The 20,354-nt window shown below is 33.2% G+C and overlaps 1 protein-coding gene across 10 annotated transcripts in view; it reads left to right on the top strand.

Moving 5' to 3' along the window:
* FAR1 (fatty acyl-CoA reductase 1) overlaps positions 1-19,975 on the top strand; it is a 77,723-nt gene extending 57,748 nt beyond the window's left edge. For 4 of the 10 annotated variants that reach the window (XM_086339900.1, XM_086339905.1, XM_086339904.1 and 1 more), the window contains 8 exons: positions 1,316-1,493; positions 2,612-2,656; positions 2,778-2,896; positions 3,977-4,044; positions 5,995-6,166; positions 12,941-13,070; positions 15,243-15,370; positions 17,063-19,975. In XM_086339900.1, coding sequence (XP_086196026.1) covers positions 1,316-1,493; positions 2,612-2,656; positions 2,778-2,896; positions 3,977-4,044; positions 5,995-6,166; positions 12,941-13,070; positions 15,243-15,370; positions 17,063-17,225 — 1,003 coding nt within the window. In that variant the 3' untranslated portion in view covers positions 17,226-19,975. Of the gene's footprint in view, positions 1-1,315; positions 1,494-2,611; positions 2,657-2,777; positions 2,897-3,976; positions 4,045-5,517; positions 5,690-5,793; positions 5,856-5,994; positions 6,167-12,940; positions 13,071-15,242; positions 15,371-17,062 lie in introns of those variants that run through there. The other 6 variants (XM_086339899.1, XM_086339903.1, XM_086339901.1 and 3 more) reach the window with 3 other exon arrangements.
* Positions 19,976-20,354: the final 379 nt, after the last annotated feature.

Below are 20,354 nucleotides of genomic sequence, written 5' to 3'. Positions count from 1 at the left end.
GATTTTCCAGGCAAGAGTACTGGAGTGGGTTGCCATTGCCTTTTCCGATGGTTCCAAATATCTGCCTCATTTTCCTCAGATCATTAGGCAAAAGTGTTTAATATCTCTGGGAAAAGTTGAACATGTAAGTTAATTTATCTGTTTATTTTTTCTCTATCCAAACGTCTGAGTTGCTGAGAAAGAACCTATAAGCCTACTCTATTATTTCCTTCCTTTGTTTACAAAAAAATCTGGCCAGCAGATAATTTTAGGATAACTCATAGATTGACTATGTAATCTCCCTCCAGTGATAAGTCTTACTGGCTCTACAGTCTCTCCTAGTTAAGCCTGTTTTATTTTATTTTTTAATGTAATGACTCTTTGATCCATTTTTTGAAGTTCATCTCCATTATGGAATTTTTCCTATGTTGAATAGTAACCTACCTTCAATTTTATAAATATTCCTTTCCTTCCACACAAAAAAGTAACTTTAACATACAGAAGAAAGTTTATCTTGATAGTCCCATTTTATATATCCTCATTAGTTAATATGGGTATCACTGTATACAACAGTAACAAATATGCGTAGTATTATAGACAAAAAGGAAAACTAATTGAAAACAAGTACATAACATTGAAATTAGAAATTTAGACTGAAAAAGACTATAGAGATCACCTAGTATATCACCCTCCTCTTATAGGTTATTATAGTAGACATTTTCTTCAAAGATACTGAGAGAACTGAAGGAATTTTATGACTTGACAGTAGATTACTAGACCTTTTATATTGTAAATGTATGTTCATTTAAAATGTATATAATTAATATGTTATGCTGTTATGGTGATTATATACAAATCTTTAATTCCTTGGGGCCAGATGTATTTTGGAATTTATTTAGACTTTAGAAAAAAATATAATCTATTGTGTAATATGAAACAACTTCAGCTATTTAGATTTGGGGTAGTGCTCCTTGTCAAACACATAGGAAGTATATGAATACTTAACAACTAGAAGATGTTTTTTTAAAAAAAGACCATAAATCAGTTCTAATTCACTTTTGCTACCTACCATATGGTATATGAAAAAACTCTTGGTTTTTAGCTATAGAAACTGGATATACATCTGGATTTGTGGTTGACGTTTAATGAAAGTAAAGCTGATTTCCATTTTTTTTTTTTTAGTAGAAGTTGTCAAACACTTGAGTTGGAGCCATAGATATATTTGAAATTTGCAAAGTGGTTTTTCATTTTTTAAATGAAAATATATCTGAAAATATTTTATTGAAGTGAAAAAATATCTGAAAATATTTTTGCATGTAATTTCTTTGTTTACCAGGTGGATGGATGATGGCTTAGTAAATGATATCACACCCAAATTGATAGGAGACAGACCTAATACATACATATACACAAAAGCATTGGCAGAATATGTTGTACAGCAAGAAGGAGCAAAGCTAAATGTGGTGATTGTAAGGCCATCAATTGTTGGTGCCAGTTGGAAAGAACCTTTTCCAGTAAGTTGCTAGAGATCTTTGTAAATAATTGGAATTGAGAATTTTAAGTCATAATTTTGTACAAAAAGAGTTGGCAATTTTTTAAGAGCAGGTTTTGTTTACTGAACATGGCTTACTGTGGCAAAGTTGTTTCCAATTGTAGAGAGAGACACTCTAATTGGTACTTTTATGTAAGGTGCATGTATTATAATGTTGCATGTATAGAAATGCAGATAAACTTTTAAAATGTTAACTGAAAATTAAAGGTTATGGTATTGTCTGGAGTCAGAGGAGACCATGCCTTTCAAGGGTCTTTGTCATTGATAAGAGATTAGACACTGACACATCACCATTTGTTGGCTTTTAAAATTATTTGTGGATTAGTTTCCCTTGTGGAGGTGAAGGGAATAGAAGTGAGAATACTCAAGATCTTATTTTATTTCATTTGCTTTTTAGTACCTAAAAGAGGCAGGTCTTCTAAGAAGTTCATTAGTTTTCTTAACATTAACTATACAAGGCCATCAATTGTTGTATAGTATAGTTCACATGCTAAGGAAGATAAAAATTTTCTGTGATTTGCTGTAGAAAAGGAAGATAAATTTCTGTGATTTACTGTAGAAAAGCAAGGCATTACAGTATTTGTGAATCTCTGAAATAAGAGAAAACAGATATAAAATGAGATAAATTGATTTAGGAAAGACTTAAGTCTCTGTAGTAGTAGTAAATGATACTATCTTGTTTGATACTTTGACATTACTCTGTTTTATTCAGTAATCTTGAGAATTTACCATTTCCTTCAACCTAAGGATACTGCCTTAGTAACTAGCACAAAATCAAACTTGAGCAATCTTAATTTAGCTTAAATATTTGACAGATATAAACTCCTTTTTGCAAAATTCTCTTTGCAGAGTTAATGAAAGAGTAGGTAACCCTTTGAAAATTATTTTATTTAGTCATTTGCAATCTCAGAAAAGACTATTTAAGGTGGGGAGAAATATTCTGGCCTGAATATAGTCAGATTTTTAGTTCTTAGAAGAAGACTACCAAGTATGTTTGTGGAGTTATAGAGTTCAAATTGTAAATCTTTAATTTTATAGTATTTCTAAGCTCCCTTCCTTTTTTTTAATTTTTGGTATTAGGGATGGATTGATAACTTTAATGGACCAAGTGGTCTTTTTATTGCGGTAAGTAATAAGCCTTTTATTGTATTGAATATTCTGTTGTTTTTTTTCCTGTGTATCTTTGTATTGTGTATATGCACTATGGGTTCTGTATCTTAAGGTTTTGTTTTTAATTTCAACAAAGGCAGGGAAAGGAATTCTTCGAACAATGCGTGCCTCCAACAATGCCCTTGCAGATCTTGTTCCTGTAGATGTAGTTGTCAACATGAGTCTTGCGGCAGCCTGGTATTCCGGAGTAAATAGGTATATGAGATGGCAATGTCGTTTATTAGATGTATAGTAACCGAGAAGAGAACTAATGTTAAAATATCCTCTATAATGGATATTTATCAGTTTATTAACCCATACCAATATTATATAGATATTATTACTTTCAACTGCAAGAGTTGACTTACCACAGCCAATGAAGTGGTTCCATCAGCAGTAATAAGAATTAACATAAATTCTTGTGTACTGGCACAGGATAGACAAGGTCATTAGAAAATTTTTTTTAATGTATTTTTTTTTAATACAGACTAAAACTTGGTATAAACTTGTTATATATAAGAGGTGAAATTCACAGAGAACAACTTACATGTATTAAACATGCACACTAGTACACTTTAATCAACTCATGGGGCTTCCATGGTGGCTCAGAGGTTAAAGTGTCTGCCTGCAATGTGGGAGACCTGGGTTCGATCCCTGGGTTGGGAAGATCCCCTGGAGAAGGAAATGGCAACCCACTCCAGTACTCTTGCCTGGAGAATCTCATGGAGGGAGGAGCCTGGTAGGCTACAGTCCATGGGGTCGAAAAGAGTTGGACACAACTGAGCGACTTCACTATACTATATAATATTTATAGGTCTAACACTTAAACCTAAACACCTACTCAGTGACATTTTTCTAAATAATAATCTTCCCTTATTTTTCAAGTCACTGTTTTATATTTTACAAAAAGGAGGGATATGATTATATGAATATATTGTTTCTGGTAAAAGCGAATTCTGTTCACAATTTCTTTTTAACTAGAGCCTCTGAAAATGGGAGGGAGATAGGAAGAGCTGAGGTGGTTCTTTTTCCTGTATGAAAAAAAGACTTGTGCTAATACAAGAAGAAAAATATGAAGTCTGTGTTATTTTTTTATAAATATTTTTTGGGTAGGATTGGAAAAAAGGGTAGTGTAAATAGTTGTTCAGACATAAAAATTAATCCTTTAAAGATAGTATTTTAAATATTTATGGTAGAAAAGTCCTCATTTCTTCCTACTTAAGTATCATACAAGATTTAGATTGGTTAAGTTTAGCTTTTTAAAATTTTTCATTGCTTTGATCTTTGTCTTTGCAGACCAAGAAACATCATGGTGTATAACTGTACAACAGGAAGCACTAATCCCTTCCACTGGGGTGAAGTTGGTATGATTTTACCTGTAGTTTTGAATGTTAGAATAAATTTTTATAAACTTAAAATGTTCACCAATTACATTAGAATAATCCATGAGGCATTAAAGCCACCCAGTTACAAGTTTATTCTTATTTTAGTTGCCATGTTAGAACATCGACTAATACTGCCTTTTGGTCCTTAATAATGTTTCATAAATTTAAAAATACCCAGCTGTGTATTCCCTCCTCATCCCACCCTTGCCTGACCCTTATTGTTTCTCTGCTGCCATCTGCAGCAATGCCCATAGATACCCATGGTATGGAAATAAACCTTTTTTCCTCCCTCATGGGCATTCTTAATCCTGATGTTCCTTATTCACAGGCAGTATCACTCGTAGCTACAAGAGTTGATATATCATAGGAAATAGCTAGTTGTCCTAAGAGGAAGGAGTAAGCAAGTAGGATACATTTTGCCAGAATATTTTCTGTTGGGTTTATTAATCTGTTAAATTCACAAATTCACAGCAATAGTGTGTATGCTGTTACTTGTTTCAAAACAGGAATAGTATAACTTAGAACGTACTGAAACTTAATCATTTTTAAGTCAAATATAAAGTAAAATATATTTACAGTGTTGATTTAGTGTACTAGGTCTTATTTTATCTCTAATTAAACAGTTTTTGTTACCCTTGTGGAATAATTTTGATTTTAAAGTAAATCTTTGTCTTTTATCCTAGAGGTTATTCTATGACATTTTTATTTCTATTTAATGATTGACTGTTAGAGAATATAAGGGAAAAAAATCTAGGGTGCTTTTAATCTTATGATAATTAGTGGTGTTCTTTTAAGAATTTTAAAACACTTCAAATGAGTTAGGTTTTTTTGTAGTCTTTCATTGTGTTACAAAGTTTAGCAAAAATCAAATTGAGCTTTATTTTCTAGTGAATATCTCAGTAAACATTTCCATTGAAGTATTAACGGAGATGATAATAGAGTTGATTGTTTTGATATTGTATAACCTAGATAAATTACAGCAGAAGTTAATTTGGGGTTGTTTTAAGCTTGTTGATAATGTTAATTTGAGCAACTTAATTATTCATAAGCAAAGGATGATGATTTCCCTTTTCTTTTTTAAGTAAGTACAGTAATAAGAATCTGGAAAGAGGAACAGAAAGAAAGAAGCTATCGTGAGAGGTGAAATATAGAAAGTGACATTGTAAACTGATATAGGTAAAACATTAAAAAGATTTTTAAGAGTGAATTTTAGCAAAAATTCATTCATCTAATTAAAATTCATAAATAGTGGGAGTTCTAAAACTACTTGAGTTCAGCAGTTTAATACCCATATTCCCTTAGTTACTATAGAAAGTAGAAATGTTTGTTTTTTAAATGAGCACACTCTGACATCTTTGGTAAAATATTTTGCTTTGTAAAAACATGATTTTTTTTTACAAAACTTCACTACATGGTTATTATCAAAGCTGTTACACAACTTTTCTTCCTCAGAATACCATGTAATTTCCACTTTCAAGAGGAATCCTCTCGAACAGGCCTTCAGACGGCCCAATGTAAATCTAACCTCCAATCACCTTTTATATTATTACTGGATTGCTGTAAGCCATAAGGCCCCAGCATTCCTGTATGATATCTACCTCAGGATGACTGGAAGAAGCCCAAGGTAATGGTGACTAGCTCTGTCTTATCTGTTCCTCTGACTGTTAAACAACCCATGCTTACACTAAACTGAGTATTAACTCTGTATTTGTTTATGCTTATGATAAGGCTTAATGGCCTTTTGTGACTGAGAAGACTCTTGAATTTAAGAATTTGTCAGAAAAGCAAAGGTATTGTTATAATTCATTCTGTTCTAAATTTTGGATGATAAATTATTGTCATATGCTGAATTCTAGGTCTAACTTTAAGTATTTTTTTCTGAATAACAAAATAACATTCAAAATGCTTTGATGCTTATTTTTCCTGCAGGATATTATCTAAATCATTTCTTCAAGATGAATCCTTTAAACCAAGTATTCAGGCGCCCCAGTATTAAGTTTTGTTCCAACAACTTATTGCTTCATTATTGGAAGGGTGTCAGACATACAGTACCTGCATTATTGCTTGATCTTGCACTCAGGTTGACAGGTCAGAAACCGTGGTAAGAAGAATAGCAGTAAATACACTGTATTGGTAAGGTGGTGGAGGCTTGCTGGAGAGACAAAAAGTCGCTAGCATGAGCTTTACCTTTAGTTACTAACCTAATTAATTACAATCACAATCCGGATGCTAGAACATTTCTTAGAAATTGAGGATATTGGGGAGACTGTGGATCTCATCTTATTGGGCCATTGATCCTCCAAAATCCCATATTACAGGAAATGTCCAGCGTCAAGGTTGTCATTGTTATTATAAGCTGAAATTGAGCCCTTCTCTCCCCATTAATAACTTGGAGGTGAGTTTTATAGGGGATTAAGGGTTAAATGTTTTGTTTTAAGTGGATTGTACAGTTTTATATGAAAAAAACCTAGGATGCTTCTAGGAAATTAATTGCTTGAGCTGTCTCAGCTTCCCATTCAGCTTATAATATTGTAATTACAGTTTTTGACTAATTTTTCAGGTTGATAATGTCATAGTTTAAAACAAAAGTTAACAAATTGAAAACTTGATTTCTTATAGTTGTTATAAAAAGGCCTTTTTTTATTGAAAGCTCACAAACTTAAGTAATCCTACTGTCTTTACCACAATTATAGTGAAATATACTATAAAAATATTTATTTTTTTAACTACATTGGCATTTGTAGTGGAGCCTTTGATTGGAGAGTTCAGGATTTGAGTATTTAAGTGTAAAGAAGAGGCTGATTCCAGAACTTTCGTCAGCTGCTCAAAAAATAAAAGCGAGATATCTGCTAGTTATAGTGTATCAGGATTTGAGTTACATGTAGGGAATTTTCTGTGGATTCAGTTGTCTTGTTATGTTTCTCATCGTGTATGTTAAATATTGAAATATATGAGTGGTGTTGAACAGTGCATGCTATCTTGATATTAATAGATTTTATGTAGATTAGGACAGAAAAGTCAAAACTAGGTTCAAAAAGTAAAATAAGTTAAATATATCACAATATTGGCTTTACACAGAAAAGGGGGCTTAGTAAACTTAAATGAAGACCAGAGTTGATTAAATAATTTATAATAGATATATCAATATCTATTATAACAAATTATCTCAAACTTAGTGGCTTAAAACAGCAGCGGTCATTTTATTATTTCTTTTGGTTTATTGCTTCTCTCAGCATCTGGAATTTAGGAAGGAATCCACTGGGCAGCTTTGGCTTAGAGGTCTTTCATGTGACTGAGGTCAGATGGAACTGAAAGGGGGACGTGTAGTGGAACAGCTGGTATCATTGTCTCTTCATGTGGTATCCGGATCTTTTCATAGAGTGTCTTTGCAAGGACCAGTGGTCGCCTTAGGGGAGTTGGACTGCTTACATGACAACTGGAGGCTTCAAGGAAAAGTGCTTCAGCAGGCAAGGTGGAAGCAATGTGCATTTTCTGACCTACCTTAGAAAATCATGCAGCACTACTTCCATCTTATTCATTTAGTCCCAGGCGAGTCACAGATCTTTTTTTTTGCTCCAAGATTCCAGGAGCAGGGATATAGAGAATAGTCAAGATCATCTTGTAAATGAGCTGGTGAGATATCTAAAAGGTATTGTTGCAACTGTTTTTGGAAAGTGCAGTTTGCTATAGTCAGTCTTCTAGTCCCAACAGTTTATATTCCTCCTACATGGAAAACACTCTTGCTTTTTCCCCACAAAACCTCTCTGACAAAAGCTTGAAGCCAGTGTGGTTAGTGAAATCTGTTTTAATTGTGGATGACGCTTTTTCAGATACAGTTCCTCAAATATTGATCTGAAAACCTGTGAACTAAAGTGTCAGGTTACCTCCTGCCCGTGCGACGTATAATAGTGAGACAAGCATAGGAAATAATTTAGACAGTCTAGTTCAAAAGAGAAAAAGTAAGAGGCACACAGCAATCACTGGTCCATAATAATTCTGCATTCCAGCAGGGTATGTTTGATGGTTTCTTAGTTAGGGTTTCATTCCCCCTCTCTGGTTGTTCTTTGAGGTTTTGGTTCTCTCCTGAGTCATCCTTCTTTTCCCGTTAAAAAAAAAAAAAAAAGGCCTGTGTTTGCCTTCTTATTCTACTTCCTGCCCACAAAAAGTTGGGAGTCTTTAGAGCAGAGATCCAAAAGCTTTCTGTAAAGCACCATATAGTAAATATTTCAGTCTTTGTGAGCCGTATGGATTCTGTTGCAGCTTTTTACCTCTGCTGTTAAATGTAGCTTCCACCTTATAACCACTCAGTTCTGCAGCCTCAGACAATATGTAAATGAACAAGCATGACTGTGTTCCAGTCAGACTTTATTTTAAAAATAGATGTATTTGGCCCTAAGCTCTGGTTTGCTGAACCTTAATGCAGAGGCCTCTTTGCATTTAGTACTGTCTCTGTCCTTTTAAGTATAAACTCATAATTCCTTTAAAATTTTGTGTGTTTCCCATGTATTTGTTTTAAAATAATCCAGTCCATTAGACCAAAGCCATACCCACAGATCTTTTTGAGACATACCTTTCTCTGTCTTGGGTTCCTTATGAAGTTGCTGTGGAACAGCACCCTTGAGTCTTAAATCTTTGCCTCTTATATCCTTAGACTCTTAAATCCTGCCTCTTAGAGCCTCTGTAAGACATATCTTTAACATCTGGAATGAAACTTTTGTCTGAAAGTTTCTATGAAGTATACTACTTTAATCTTTTTGAGGTCCTAACAGAATCTTACATCTGCATTCTCGATTTGATCTTTGATCAGAAGTTGTTTCTAAATGAATTCCTGGCTAGAATTTTACATTCCTTCCAAATTCTACTAAAACCAGATAGTTCATTTTTTAAGATCATCTTTGTCCTCTTTGAGGAAATCTTGGCTTAGATCATCAAGTTTATTTGATACATTTTCTATTTTCCATGTGACCATAGGCAATAGTTTTGTTCTTCTAACTTCCAACATTATTTTCCTCACTTACCTTTAAACTCTGACCAACAGCTGCCGTATAGCCCTTTTATTTTTTCCACTAACATCCTTGGTCCTTCCATGTTTTATCAGTGGTCTCAAGGGCCTCACAGTTTCTGTCTACCACCTAATCCTAAAGCCAGTACTGCATGTTTTAGATTTTTATTACAGCAGTCCCTCACTCCCAGTACTGATATATTTGTTCCCATTATTTGTGCTGCATGACAAATCTTTCAAATTTTAGAATCTTTTTTTTTTTAATTTAGATAAAATTGATATCAGACTTAGTATCTTAAAACAGTAATCATTTCATTCTGTGGGTCAGAAGTTCTAGAAGGCTTTGATGGGATGGTTCTCTCTTAGAAGTGATTGCAGTCATAGGGACTAGAGCCAGGTACACTGTAGGGAATGGTAAAGGAAAGGAAGGGTGCCGAGCAGCTGGGTGGCCAGACATCTATCTCTGTTCATATAGTCTCAGAACCTTTCAGTGTGGTCTCTGCACATGGACTAATTTGGGCTTCCTCACAGTGTGGCAGCCTCAGGGGGAGTTGAACAGCATACATGACCTCTGAAGGCTTCAAGGGTGAGTATTCCACTGAGCAAGGCAGAAAGCTACCTTACTTTTTCTTAACTCCCCACAGAAGTCACAGTATCACTTCCACCTCATTCTGTTGGTATGTTACCTTCACCTCTTAATGGAACCTCTTAATAGTTAAGGTGATACTGTAGGTGAACGTATAAGATGGGAGATAATATTTGCAGCCACCTTTGGGAATTAAAATTTGCTACAAATAGGAAGCATCAAATAAAGAGTCTTCTTAACTGAGGTTTGTCCTGTACAAGGCTTTCTAAATATCAAACCAGGAATGCTTTGGGAGCTTTCACTCTAAAAGCAACAAGAGACATAATGGTTTTTTATTTAGGCAATTTTATAAATGTTAAATACATGGTGGTAGTTGCTCAGTCATGTCTGACTCTTTGAGACCCCATGGACTGTAGCCTTCCAGACTTCTCTGTCCATGGAATTTTCCAGGCAGAGAAAACTGGAGTGGGTTTCTATTCCCTTTTCCAGGGGATCTTCCCCACCCAGGTGTCTTGCATTGAGGGCAGCTTCTTTACCATTTGAGCCACCAGGGAAGCCTCAAGTGTTAAATATAAAGTCTTACAATTTATATTATTAAATTTGTTCAGATTATTTGCTGAGCAAAGTAGTGGCCTCTACACCTTACATTGCTGCTGCTAAGTCGCTTCAGTCGCGTCCGACTCTGTGCGACCCCAAAGACGGCAGCCCACCAGGCTCCCCCATCCCTGGGATTCTCCAGGCAAGAACACTGAGTGGGTTGCCATTTCTTTCTCCAATGCATGAAAGTGAAAAGTGAAAGTGAAGTCGCTCTGTCATGCCCGACTCTTAGCAACCCCATGGACTGCAGCCTTCCAGGCTCCTCCGTCCATGAGATTTTCCAGGCAAGAGTACTGGAGTGGGGTGCCATTGCCTTCTCCGACACCTTACATTAGGACCTTAATATAATGCCTGCTTCTGCATTAAACTAATGTCAGTCATGTCATTCATGGTGTCCATTTTACTCATTTGCATTGTTCCGAGTGTCATTCGGCTTGATAAAAATATGACTTACTGTATATCTGGGTATAATTTAAAAAATACAACTCAGATATGCATCATATGGATTCTGGTGACTAGTCTCTTGGGACTAGAATGCATGATATTATCACATATAGAAGTAGTATAAGTTATCTGCTTTAGCTCCTGAAATGTAGTAGTTATTTTCTCTTAAAAATGGTATTTTAGAAAAATGGTTCTGTGGCCTCCTTTTTTTTGTTATTGTTTTATTATTTAGCTTCACTTTCTCTAGTTTAACTTCTCTGAATCTTAAATTTTTTATTTTTGTGATTCTCCGTGGAGGGCAGTTTTGCCTCCCTCAAGGGACATTGGACAGTTTTCGGAGATGTTTTTAGTTATCGCAGCTGGGTAGATGCTCCTGGCATCTAGTGGGTAGAGACCAGAGATACTGCCAAGTGTCTTACAGTGCACACGGCAGCCCCCTCCCACAAAGAATTATCTGGCCTAAAATGTCTATAATGCTGAGATTGAGAAACCCTGGACTAGATGATCGTTAGGCTCTTGCCCTTCTCTAAAGTTTTTAAGAATTTGTTTCAGGTTGCTGTAATAAAGAATGAATATTCAGAACATACATGGCAATGTGGTCCCAGGCATCTGCTCTTACAGCATGTTTAACCAAAGACTAGTGGGGCAGAGTTTTAAGTTTCTATTTATATTTCCCATAGTATTCAGTCCAGACGTTTATTACTTGATAAATGTTCTGTGAACTTAACATATATATATATATATATATATATGACCTTTCGAATTTCCTTCTCCCTCTCCAGTTTTTTATTGTAATTATGGTGGAATCACTGATTGACTCTTAGGGTAATTCTGTCTCTTGAATGAATCTGAAAATAAGACTAAGTGAGAATTGTCAGTGAAAATGGAGTTAGGAAGAAAAACTTTTTAAATAAGGTGTATGTCAGAAAGCCACATTAACCAAATATGTGTATATGTGTGATTCATGTATACTATACTGGCTGTGATAGTGAGTATTAATTACCAATCTTGTACATCTTCTCCTCCCTTCAAATTCTTTCTGTTTGAACTATTCCTGTCTAGATTTAGCCTTTGATGCTCACTAATTCTTTCTGTGTTTAATGGAGGTTTTATTTTGTAATTACTTTCTTTAATGAAGTACAGTTCCTCTTTACATACATTGTCCACGTTGTCTCATTGTGTTTCAGTATTCTGTATTCCGGATTTCTTTCTAAATGTGTTGAAAATGTCAGAATTGCTTAGCTAATGTTACTCTTTTGGTTTCCTCCTCATTTCTAATGTTCTCATTTTCTTCTATTTCTCGCATTTCTTAAGCCCTGATTTGGAGATCTCTAAACTGCATAATGCTAATCCTAATTGTGGGACTATAAATAGAATTCTTTTAAAGTATTTCTTCACATATAATTTTTCTTTTTATCAGAGATTAGGAATTTTTGGTGTGTGTGTTTCAAAAAGTTCTGCCTTCTATTTCTCTCCCTATCATTGATAATTATTATTGTGTAGATGTTACTGTTCTGGTTAGTGTTATGATATTAATGACTTACAGTGAACCATGATATATAAAATGCCAAATTTAAAGATTAAAGCCCCTCACCCTTTTAAAAAGAAACAAAGTATCAAATTTTCTTATTTTTATAAAGATGGATATTGGGGATTTGGGAAGTTTAGGGAATATATTGAATATCTATTTGAGAAAGTTGTCACCATGAGTCATTGATTTCATGGCACATCCAGGCGCCTGTTGGTGTTCAAGAGCAAGTTGTTTAAAATATATAGAGAGAGTTAACTAAATGGCAAATGAATATTTCTGTATACTTTGCTTCCATGATGCTGAAGAGTTGAGATTAAAATGTAACAGTATGTTATGAATTCACAGAAAATCTTACTAAAACGAAGCTGAACTAAAATGTGATTTAAGGAACAAAAAAGGAAAAGAATGCTAATTGAATTCATTTGTTTGCTTAGTATTATATGTAGAAAATTTGGCCTTGAAATATTCCGTTTCATATATCAGCAGAACTCTCCTTAGGCAATATTAAATTCATTTACTGCTGCTTAATTTTTTTTCTTTGTTTTGCATTTATATAATGTTCCAAGATGCAGAAATATTCTTATTTCCTGGTGATTTGGTACACTTATTGAAATTTTACTGTCAGTGTCTCAAAATAGAAACTGGTTCCCTGGGTGGTGGTGAGATTTTTCCTTATCTATGCAAATTATGAATCTCAATTTTTCTTAAAATACAGGATGATGAAAACAATAACTCGTCTTCACAGAGCTATGGTGTTTCTTGAATATTTCACAAGTAATTCTTGGGTTTGGAGTACTGACAATGTCAATATGTTAATGAATCAACTAAACCCTGAAGATAAAAAGGCAAGTATTTTTTTATATTAGAAAATAAGAAGCATACTAATTAGAGTATGCTAATTAGCAACCTGAGAAATAGTTGGATATTTTCTACAACCATTATGCAATAAGAAAGTTGATCTATTTATAGTGTCCCATTTTCAATCATAATTGGTAATAAAATAAAGTTGCTTTATTTTAGAATTTTTTAATTAAGTATGAGAGTAGCAGAAATATTTTCAAAGCATGATTGAAATGTTGATTCTCTTTTTCTCTTTTAATGTCAGGTTCAAAGAGAATTTTTATGCATTTCCCCCCCAAATACTGTTTTAAGTTTTAAGGAAAACGTCTCAGAAATTGTTTTTCAAATAGTCTCTTCTACTTTTTGCCATTCTACATTTTGCTTTCTGTTAGTTTGAAACTTAAACTCTTATGAATTTTCTTTTTAAGGTTACCTTAGATATTTGAACATGCATACTTAACAAAAAATTGAGTGATTTGTATAGATAGCCTCTTCCTTAATGATACTTAGGACCATAAAATGTTTTAGCTCTGATTACTACCCCCACTAACTTATGTGGTTGTATGTTACTTTAGTGTTCTACTTAAATCTCATAATTAGAAATGATTATTTTGTTCAGCTTTGTTGTTGTTGTTGCTAAGTAGTGTCCAACTCTTTTCTACTGCACGGACTGTAGCTCACCAGGCTCCTCTGTCCATGGGATTTCCCAGGCAAAATATTGGAGTGGTTGCCATTTCCTTCTCCAGGGGATCTTCCTGACCCAGGGACTGAACCTGCATCTCCTGCACTGGCAGGTGGATTCTTTACCACTGAGCCATCAGGGAAGCCTGGGGGCTAATTTGCTCCTGCTTTACAGTATCATTTCTTAATTTAGCAAGGCCTAATAAAATATTGGTACTTCCACCTTTTCTTGGATAATGCAAAGGCTAAAACGTGTACTCTAGTCAATTAGTATTCATATAGATTTACCAGTATAGTTATCTTTTTACTGCTCTGACTTCTTCCTCCATCCTCCTCTAATGATTTCAGACTTCAGTCTGGAATCATTTTCATTCTGCCTAAAGAGTACCCATTAGTGTACTTTCTCTAGTGTTTGTCTTCTATTGATGTTAGATTATCTCAGTTTTTATTCTTGGAATATTTTTATTCTTCAATGATATTCATACTGCTATAGAATTCTGTTAGCAAGCTTTCTTTGAGCATTTGGAAGACATTGTCTCATAATCTTACAGCTTCCATTGCTTCCTTTGAGATGTCAGTGGTCAGACTAATGGTTGTTTCTTTGGAGGTAATCTACAGTGCCTTTTCTGGTTTAAAAAAATTTTCTTTCTTTGACTTTCAGCAGTTTTACTCTAATATGTATAGATACATGTGTGTATATATAGTATGTGTGTGTTTTAAATCTGTGGCTTGATGTCTCACAATTTTGGGAAAATTTCCAGCCATTGTCTTTTCAGATACTGCTTTTTTTCTATTATTTTTCATTTTTCCTATGGGAATCCAATTATACAAATGTATGACCTTCTCATATTATCTCATATCTTAAGTCTCCATTTCAGTGCTATGGTACTTTAATGATTTGTTTATGGTAGCTTTTTTATTTTTAGTCTAGAGCTTGCTATTTTCAGAGAAGTGTGATGGTAAATTAAATTATGAATAATCTGTTTATCACACCAAAAAAATTACCTGATTGTGTGTGGAAGAGCTCTGAGCAGATTATATCCCTCTTATTTTGTCATGAAGTAGCATTTTTGTAAGGCTTTCTTTTCTGTATTTATCTACTATTTTCATCAAATGGCCTACTTACTGTTATGTAAACTCCTAAGCCGGCTTTCATTCTTCTTAAAAAAAGAAAGCCACATTCTTTCTCTTAATGTCAATACTATTCTCTAGGAAAATTAATCTGTATAGTATGCAAGATGTTCAAAAAGAAGAGATACTGTAGATAGAAGGAAACTGGAAATAAGTGTATTGTTTCTGTGTTTAATGGAAGATAATGAAATAGGAGTAAGAACTTTTTTTGTGAGTAGCAGTAAGATTTTAAAATTAATATGGTAAACATTTTGTAAGCATGTCCTGTGGAATTAGCCTTTGGAAAAAGTGAATTTTTGACTTATATGAAATAATTATGAGAAAATTATTCAAGAAAATAACCAGTAATTTTTTTGTATATGTAGACTTTTAATATTGATGTACGGCAGTTACATTGGGCAGAATATATAGAGAACTACTGTATGGGAACTAAGAAATATGTACTGAATGAAGAAATGTCTGGTCTTCCTGCAGCTAGAAAACATCTGAACAAGTAAGTTTTATATGGGTTTGATTTCATCTTGTCTTCCTTATGAAATACTAGTTTTTTCCTAAGCTGTTAACTTGAGATATTGCTAATAATATTGTATTTAGGAAAGTGGTTGCCTTTGGACTGTAACTCTGGTAGTGTTGATTTAACCTATGACTATTGAAGCTTACTGTTTTCATCAGTTTATACTATTCATTAGTAAGAAAGTCAAGTGGAATTTAGTTTTAAATATCACTTTGATCTTCCCTTATTGCTACTGAAGAAGTGAAGATATCAGGAGATAATAAAAATGTATTTTAAACTGGAGATAATGTAAAGTTTCTTCTACCTTATTGAAATACATCTTTAGAAGAGGAAAAGAGATCTAATAATACATTATTCAGTATAGAGCTTTTTCTTTGTTTATAAAATAGTTATTCCTTTTCCCTTAGTCTCTTATAAAACTAATATGTACTAATTGTTAAAAAACACTTAGAAAACAAGAGAAAAAATTACTATTAGTCCATTATTCAGAGATGCAATTAGTTTTAATAGTAATCTCTTTTATTCATAGTAATTTTTAATACAATTTTTATAACAGTTTTCAAAACTTTCACATTATTCTTGCTCTTTCAACTCTTTGAGACTTTATAGGGCAGATAGTTGTGTAGATGAAGAAATAGAGACTTAGGGAAGTTGTATTTGAAAGGTCACATTGAGTGGCAGAGCAAAGTTCTTTTGTCTACACCCATTGTTTATATATTGTACAGTTAAGCATTGAATAACATGGATTTGAACTGTGTGGGTCCATTTATATGTGGTGTTTTTTCAATACATATATACTATAGTACCACACAGTGTGAAGTTGGTTGAATTCACTGGTGCAGAAATACAGGTAAGAAGGGCTGACTCTAAAGTTATATTTAGATTTTCAATTGTGTGCGGGATTGATGCCCCAACCCCCACATTGTTGAAGAATCAACTGTAGTCCTATATCTTTCACTGCCTGTTTAAGTTAGTGGAATTTATGTAATGTTATGGCATACCTAAACAATTTAGATTCCTTTCTAACACCATTAAAAAAACATCAAAAATGTTTTGAAACATAAGCAAGATAATATGCATTTTGCTCTTTGAGAATGGGAGTGTCTTCCTCGGTAGAGCAAGTACCATGTTTCATTCATGGTATGAGGACTTGTCCAGTTGATTTTTGATCTTGACGGACAGCTATAACTGAAGGAGTAAGTTCTTTTGTCTGACAACTTGTAAGCAGCTAAAGATGTCCAAAAATATTTATTTTGTCTGTAGGATGATGTATGTAATGAATCTCCCTTTTTAGATGAGATAACTCTGGAATTACAAGAGATATTTCTATTTTACCTAACATACTTGTTGCCTAGCACAGTTTAGGGCATACAGAAGGCTGCTTAATTGTACTTGTTAAGAAGTAAATTTACATCCCAAATGTTACAAAAAACTTTGTGTTATTGTTAATAGAAATAATACATTGTTTGATGGACTGCTGTCCAGAATGTGCACAGTCAGGTGTTTTTGATGTTTGCTAACTTTCTAATTTCTAGTTAATTTTTAAGTAAGTTTCAAATTAATATGGATTTGAACTTTGATTAGATTAAGATTTGAATATGAATTATCTGCTATCCAACAATATTCTTTTTAGAAGATAGTATCCAATATATCTCTTGATCTGCTTTCCAGGTTGAGAAACATACGTTACGGTTTCAATACTATCCTTGTGATCCTGATTTGGCGCATTTTTATTGCAAGATCACAAATGGCAAGAAACATCTGGTACTTTGTGGTTAGTCTGTGTTACAAGTTTCTGTCTTACTTCCGAGCATCCAGCACTATGAGATACTGAAGACAAGAATTTAGCATTAGAACATCTATGCATATGGTGGTCTAAATGCATAAAATGTAAAATGTACTTAAGTCATTTCACCTTTTGTCAAGACATTAAACCATCTTAGCTCAGAATGTGGAGTAAATTATGGTACATTTTATGTAACATTTTAATGTATGCTCATAAAAGCCTAGTGAATACACTGTGGTATGCCAATTCAAATCTGTAATAGCCACCAAAACCATGACTTAACATTTTGATCCCTGGGGGAAAATGGTTGGGTAAGGGTAGGAGGGGGAGATAGGAACACTGACCAGTATAACTGTGCAATTCTGGAACATACTAATTAAAATATGCCTTAACATAGAGTGATTTTCTAATTATAATATTTAGTGCAGTGGAAAGCATTTATTTGAATGGGAATACTAGCTAAGTTGGTAGATATTTGATTCTACAGTGTTTGATTTTTATCATCAGTTTTAAGTGATTTTTAGTTTTGTTAAAATTACAGCCAAACTATTTTCACATCATCCTATAAGTTACTGAATGGTCTCAAATGTGAAAAACATTTTCAGTTTCCTTCCTTCTCTGATTTGAGGTCTGACACATATCATTTTCTATAAGCAATCAGTTACTTTCATAATCAGAAGGCTATATATTGTTATAGAGACCCTACTGGATCTAAATGAGTTTGAGAATCCGTATCAGCATATGCCATGTGTTTTTAGAAGGAAAATGAAAATTCACTAAACCTATTAGTATTAAGAAGAATAGGAGTACATTTTTATTGACCACATTATGACCAAATAAAAACCAATTCTGTGACATTTTGTTCATGTTTTGAAGCTGGATGATTACTTGAGACTTTGACAAGCAGGTGTGGGTACAGGGAGGAATTCATCATACTTGTGCTCTACTCCCTTAATAAATTTTATTAATAGGACTTTAAAAGGCTTATACTGTCCAATTAAAACTAAAAGTACATTACTATGGAAGAATGTATTTGCAGGTAGTCATAACATTAAGAAAATGTTTTCATATGTGTGTAAACACATACTAACTTTTGACCTTGAGAGCTGAATTCCTTCAAGAAAAATAATGCATAAAATAATGTGTATAAGATTAAATAAAGAACTTTATTTACATACCACATAAAGTACCAAACTGTTGAATGAGTTTTAAGATAACTTTTATTTTTTGTGCATGTGGTTTTAGCTTTTAGAAAGAAATGAGTTATAGAAACAAGTAATAGCAAGAACATTGATGTATATTTTAATGACACATTATAATTCCCTTTAAATCTTAATAGTAGTTAATTCTCCTTACTGTTGTAACACACATTTGGTTTAACAGATCAGCATAACATGTTCTAATTTAGCTGATCAAGTTGTACTATATTTAAATCATTAACAGTGTATCTTGAATATGTTTAATGAAGTCAGTTTACAATACAAAAAGTTACATAGAACTTTAATCTTAATTTTCTTCATCAATTCAGATGCAATGTATAAGAAGTTTATTTTATTATTGTGAAAAAATTAAATGTAAAGGAAATCACCTTCTTCCATGCAGGTGTATAATCTTGAAAAGGAAAATGCTTCCATGTTGAAGCCAGATTTTCTGTAGTAAAACTTTTAAAACATTATTTTAAAAGAAATATGTATATAAATATAAATATATATATATTCTTTGCAGTGATACTGAAGTCTCTGGTCTAGGACCATACCTTTTATAAGGTGTGAGAGACCATGGCAGTGTCTAAGAATGGAATAAATGATGATGCCTTTGATTTAAAGTGGCCCACATAATTAACTGTAGATGCTCTATCCTTTGAATGCTCCATCTCTCCAATACATTTCCATAATGTGTTGAAAATAAGCTAACATTTGTATGATTTTTATACATCTGCCAAATATACTTAGATGACTTATCTTTGTATCTTGCAAAAGAATCAGGCACAACTGTAGCAGGCATGTGAAGTACAGGGAGGTGTGTATCTTTGAACTCTGTCATTATTATTGTAATCTAACTCGAGGAAATGATAATTGGCAGGGTGCTAAGGCCACTGCATTAATTTTGTGTGTTTAGAATTCTTTTGTCAAAAGAAAGCTATTGAATAAATTAATATGTCATTCTGGAACTTAAAAGTTTTAAAAGTAGTATAAAACATACATAGGTTGTTAATCCTCGCCAACTTGACTTTGAGCTTAACGCAAACATAAAGATTTTAGAAATCCTTTGTATTGATGTCATTTGCTAGGCCTGGTTTTTTTAGTTCTTTCTGATTATATTTTTACACACAGACTCAAATTTTAACAGGATAGCCTGTTGAATAAATCTAATAAATCATTTAACTCATTTGATAAAGCTATATTTTAAACATTGTTTTTTTCCCCTATTCACTCTTGATTCTTATAATTCTGGCATATGCATTTGTCACTTGTGAAGTCATTGTAACTGTAAGTAAACTTGACTTGGCAACATTAATATGTTTAATAACTCATCACCGAGAAGCATGGCAATACATTCTTTGACTTGGGGATGGCATAAAATAAACATTTTCTGAATCTGTGTAATAAAGTTTGGAAGCAGGAAGGGAAAATCTTATTTCTCTTCCTTTTCTATGCTTGTCTGTAGGAACTGGTTCAGGGTTTTTTGCTTTTTTGTTTTAAATGTAAATCGATAGTCTTTTATAAGAAATACAAGCATTATTGGGTGCCTTTGTTTGTAAACCAAAAAGTAATAAATGAATCCCTATATTTCCATTATAGTATTTATTGTTTTTTACAATAATTGTCCTGAAAGTTACTCATGAGGTAATGTGGTTAGAATTATAGGAAACAGTTCTCACTTCTTACCTTTCTTAAGGTGTATTCATTATTTTTTTGTATCCTAATTTTATTGAATTCTAAGTCTCTTACACAGCATTTTAGAGGAAGCACATAGGCAGGATGAATACTTTTTGTTAAAATATTATTTTTATTTATTAGCTGGAATAAGGTGGTTTTTCTGAAAACAGTGCCAGGGTGTCACTTAGGTTCTAGGTACTCTCCTCCCCATTGAATGATATCATATTAATTTATAAATATATTTGTTGTAACTTGTCTGTTGAGTAAGTATAAAGAACCATTCATTAGTAATAGAGTG

The sequence above is a fragment of the Bos grunniens genome, chromosome 15, assembly GCF_055505025.1.
Source record: "Bos grunniens cultivar Pamir isolate PY7600 chromosome 15, Bosgru_T2T1.0, whole genome shotgun sequence".
NCBI classification, from domain to species: domain Eukaryota; kingdom Metazoa; phylum Chordata; class Mammalia; order Artiodactyla; family Bovidae; genus Bos; species Bos grunniens.
The sequence above is the reverse complement of the archived record's forward strand: the minus strand, read 5'-3'. Positions and strand labels throughout refer to the sequence as shown.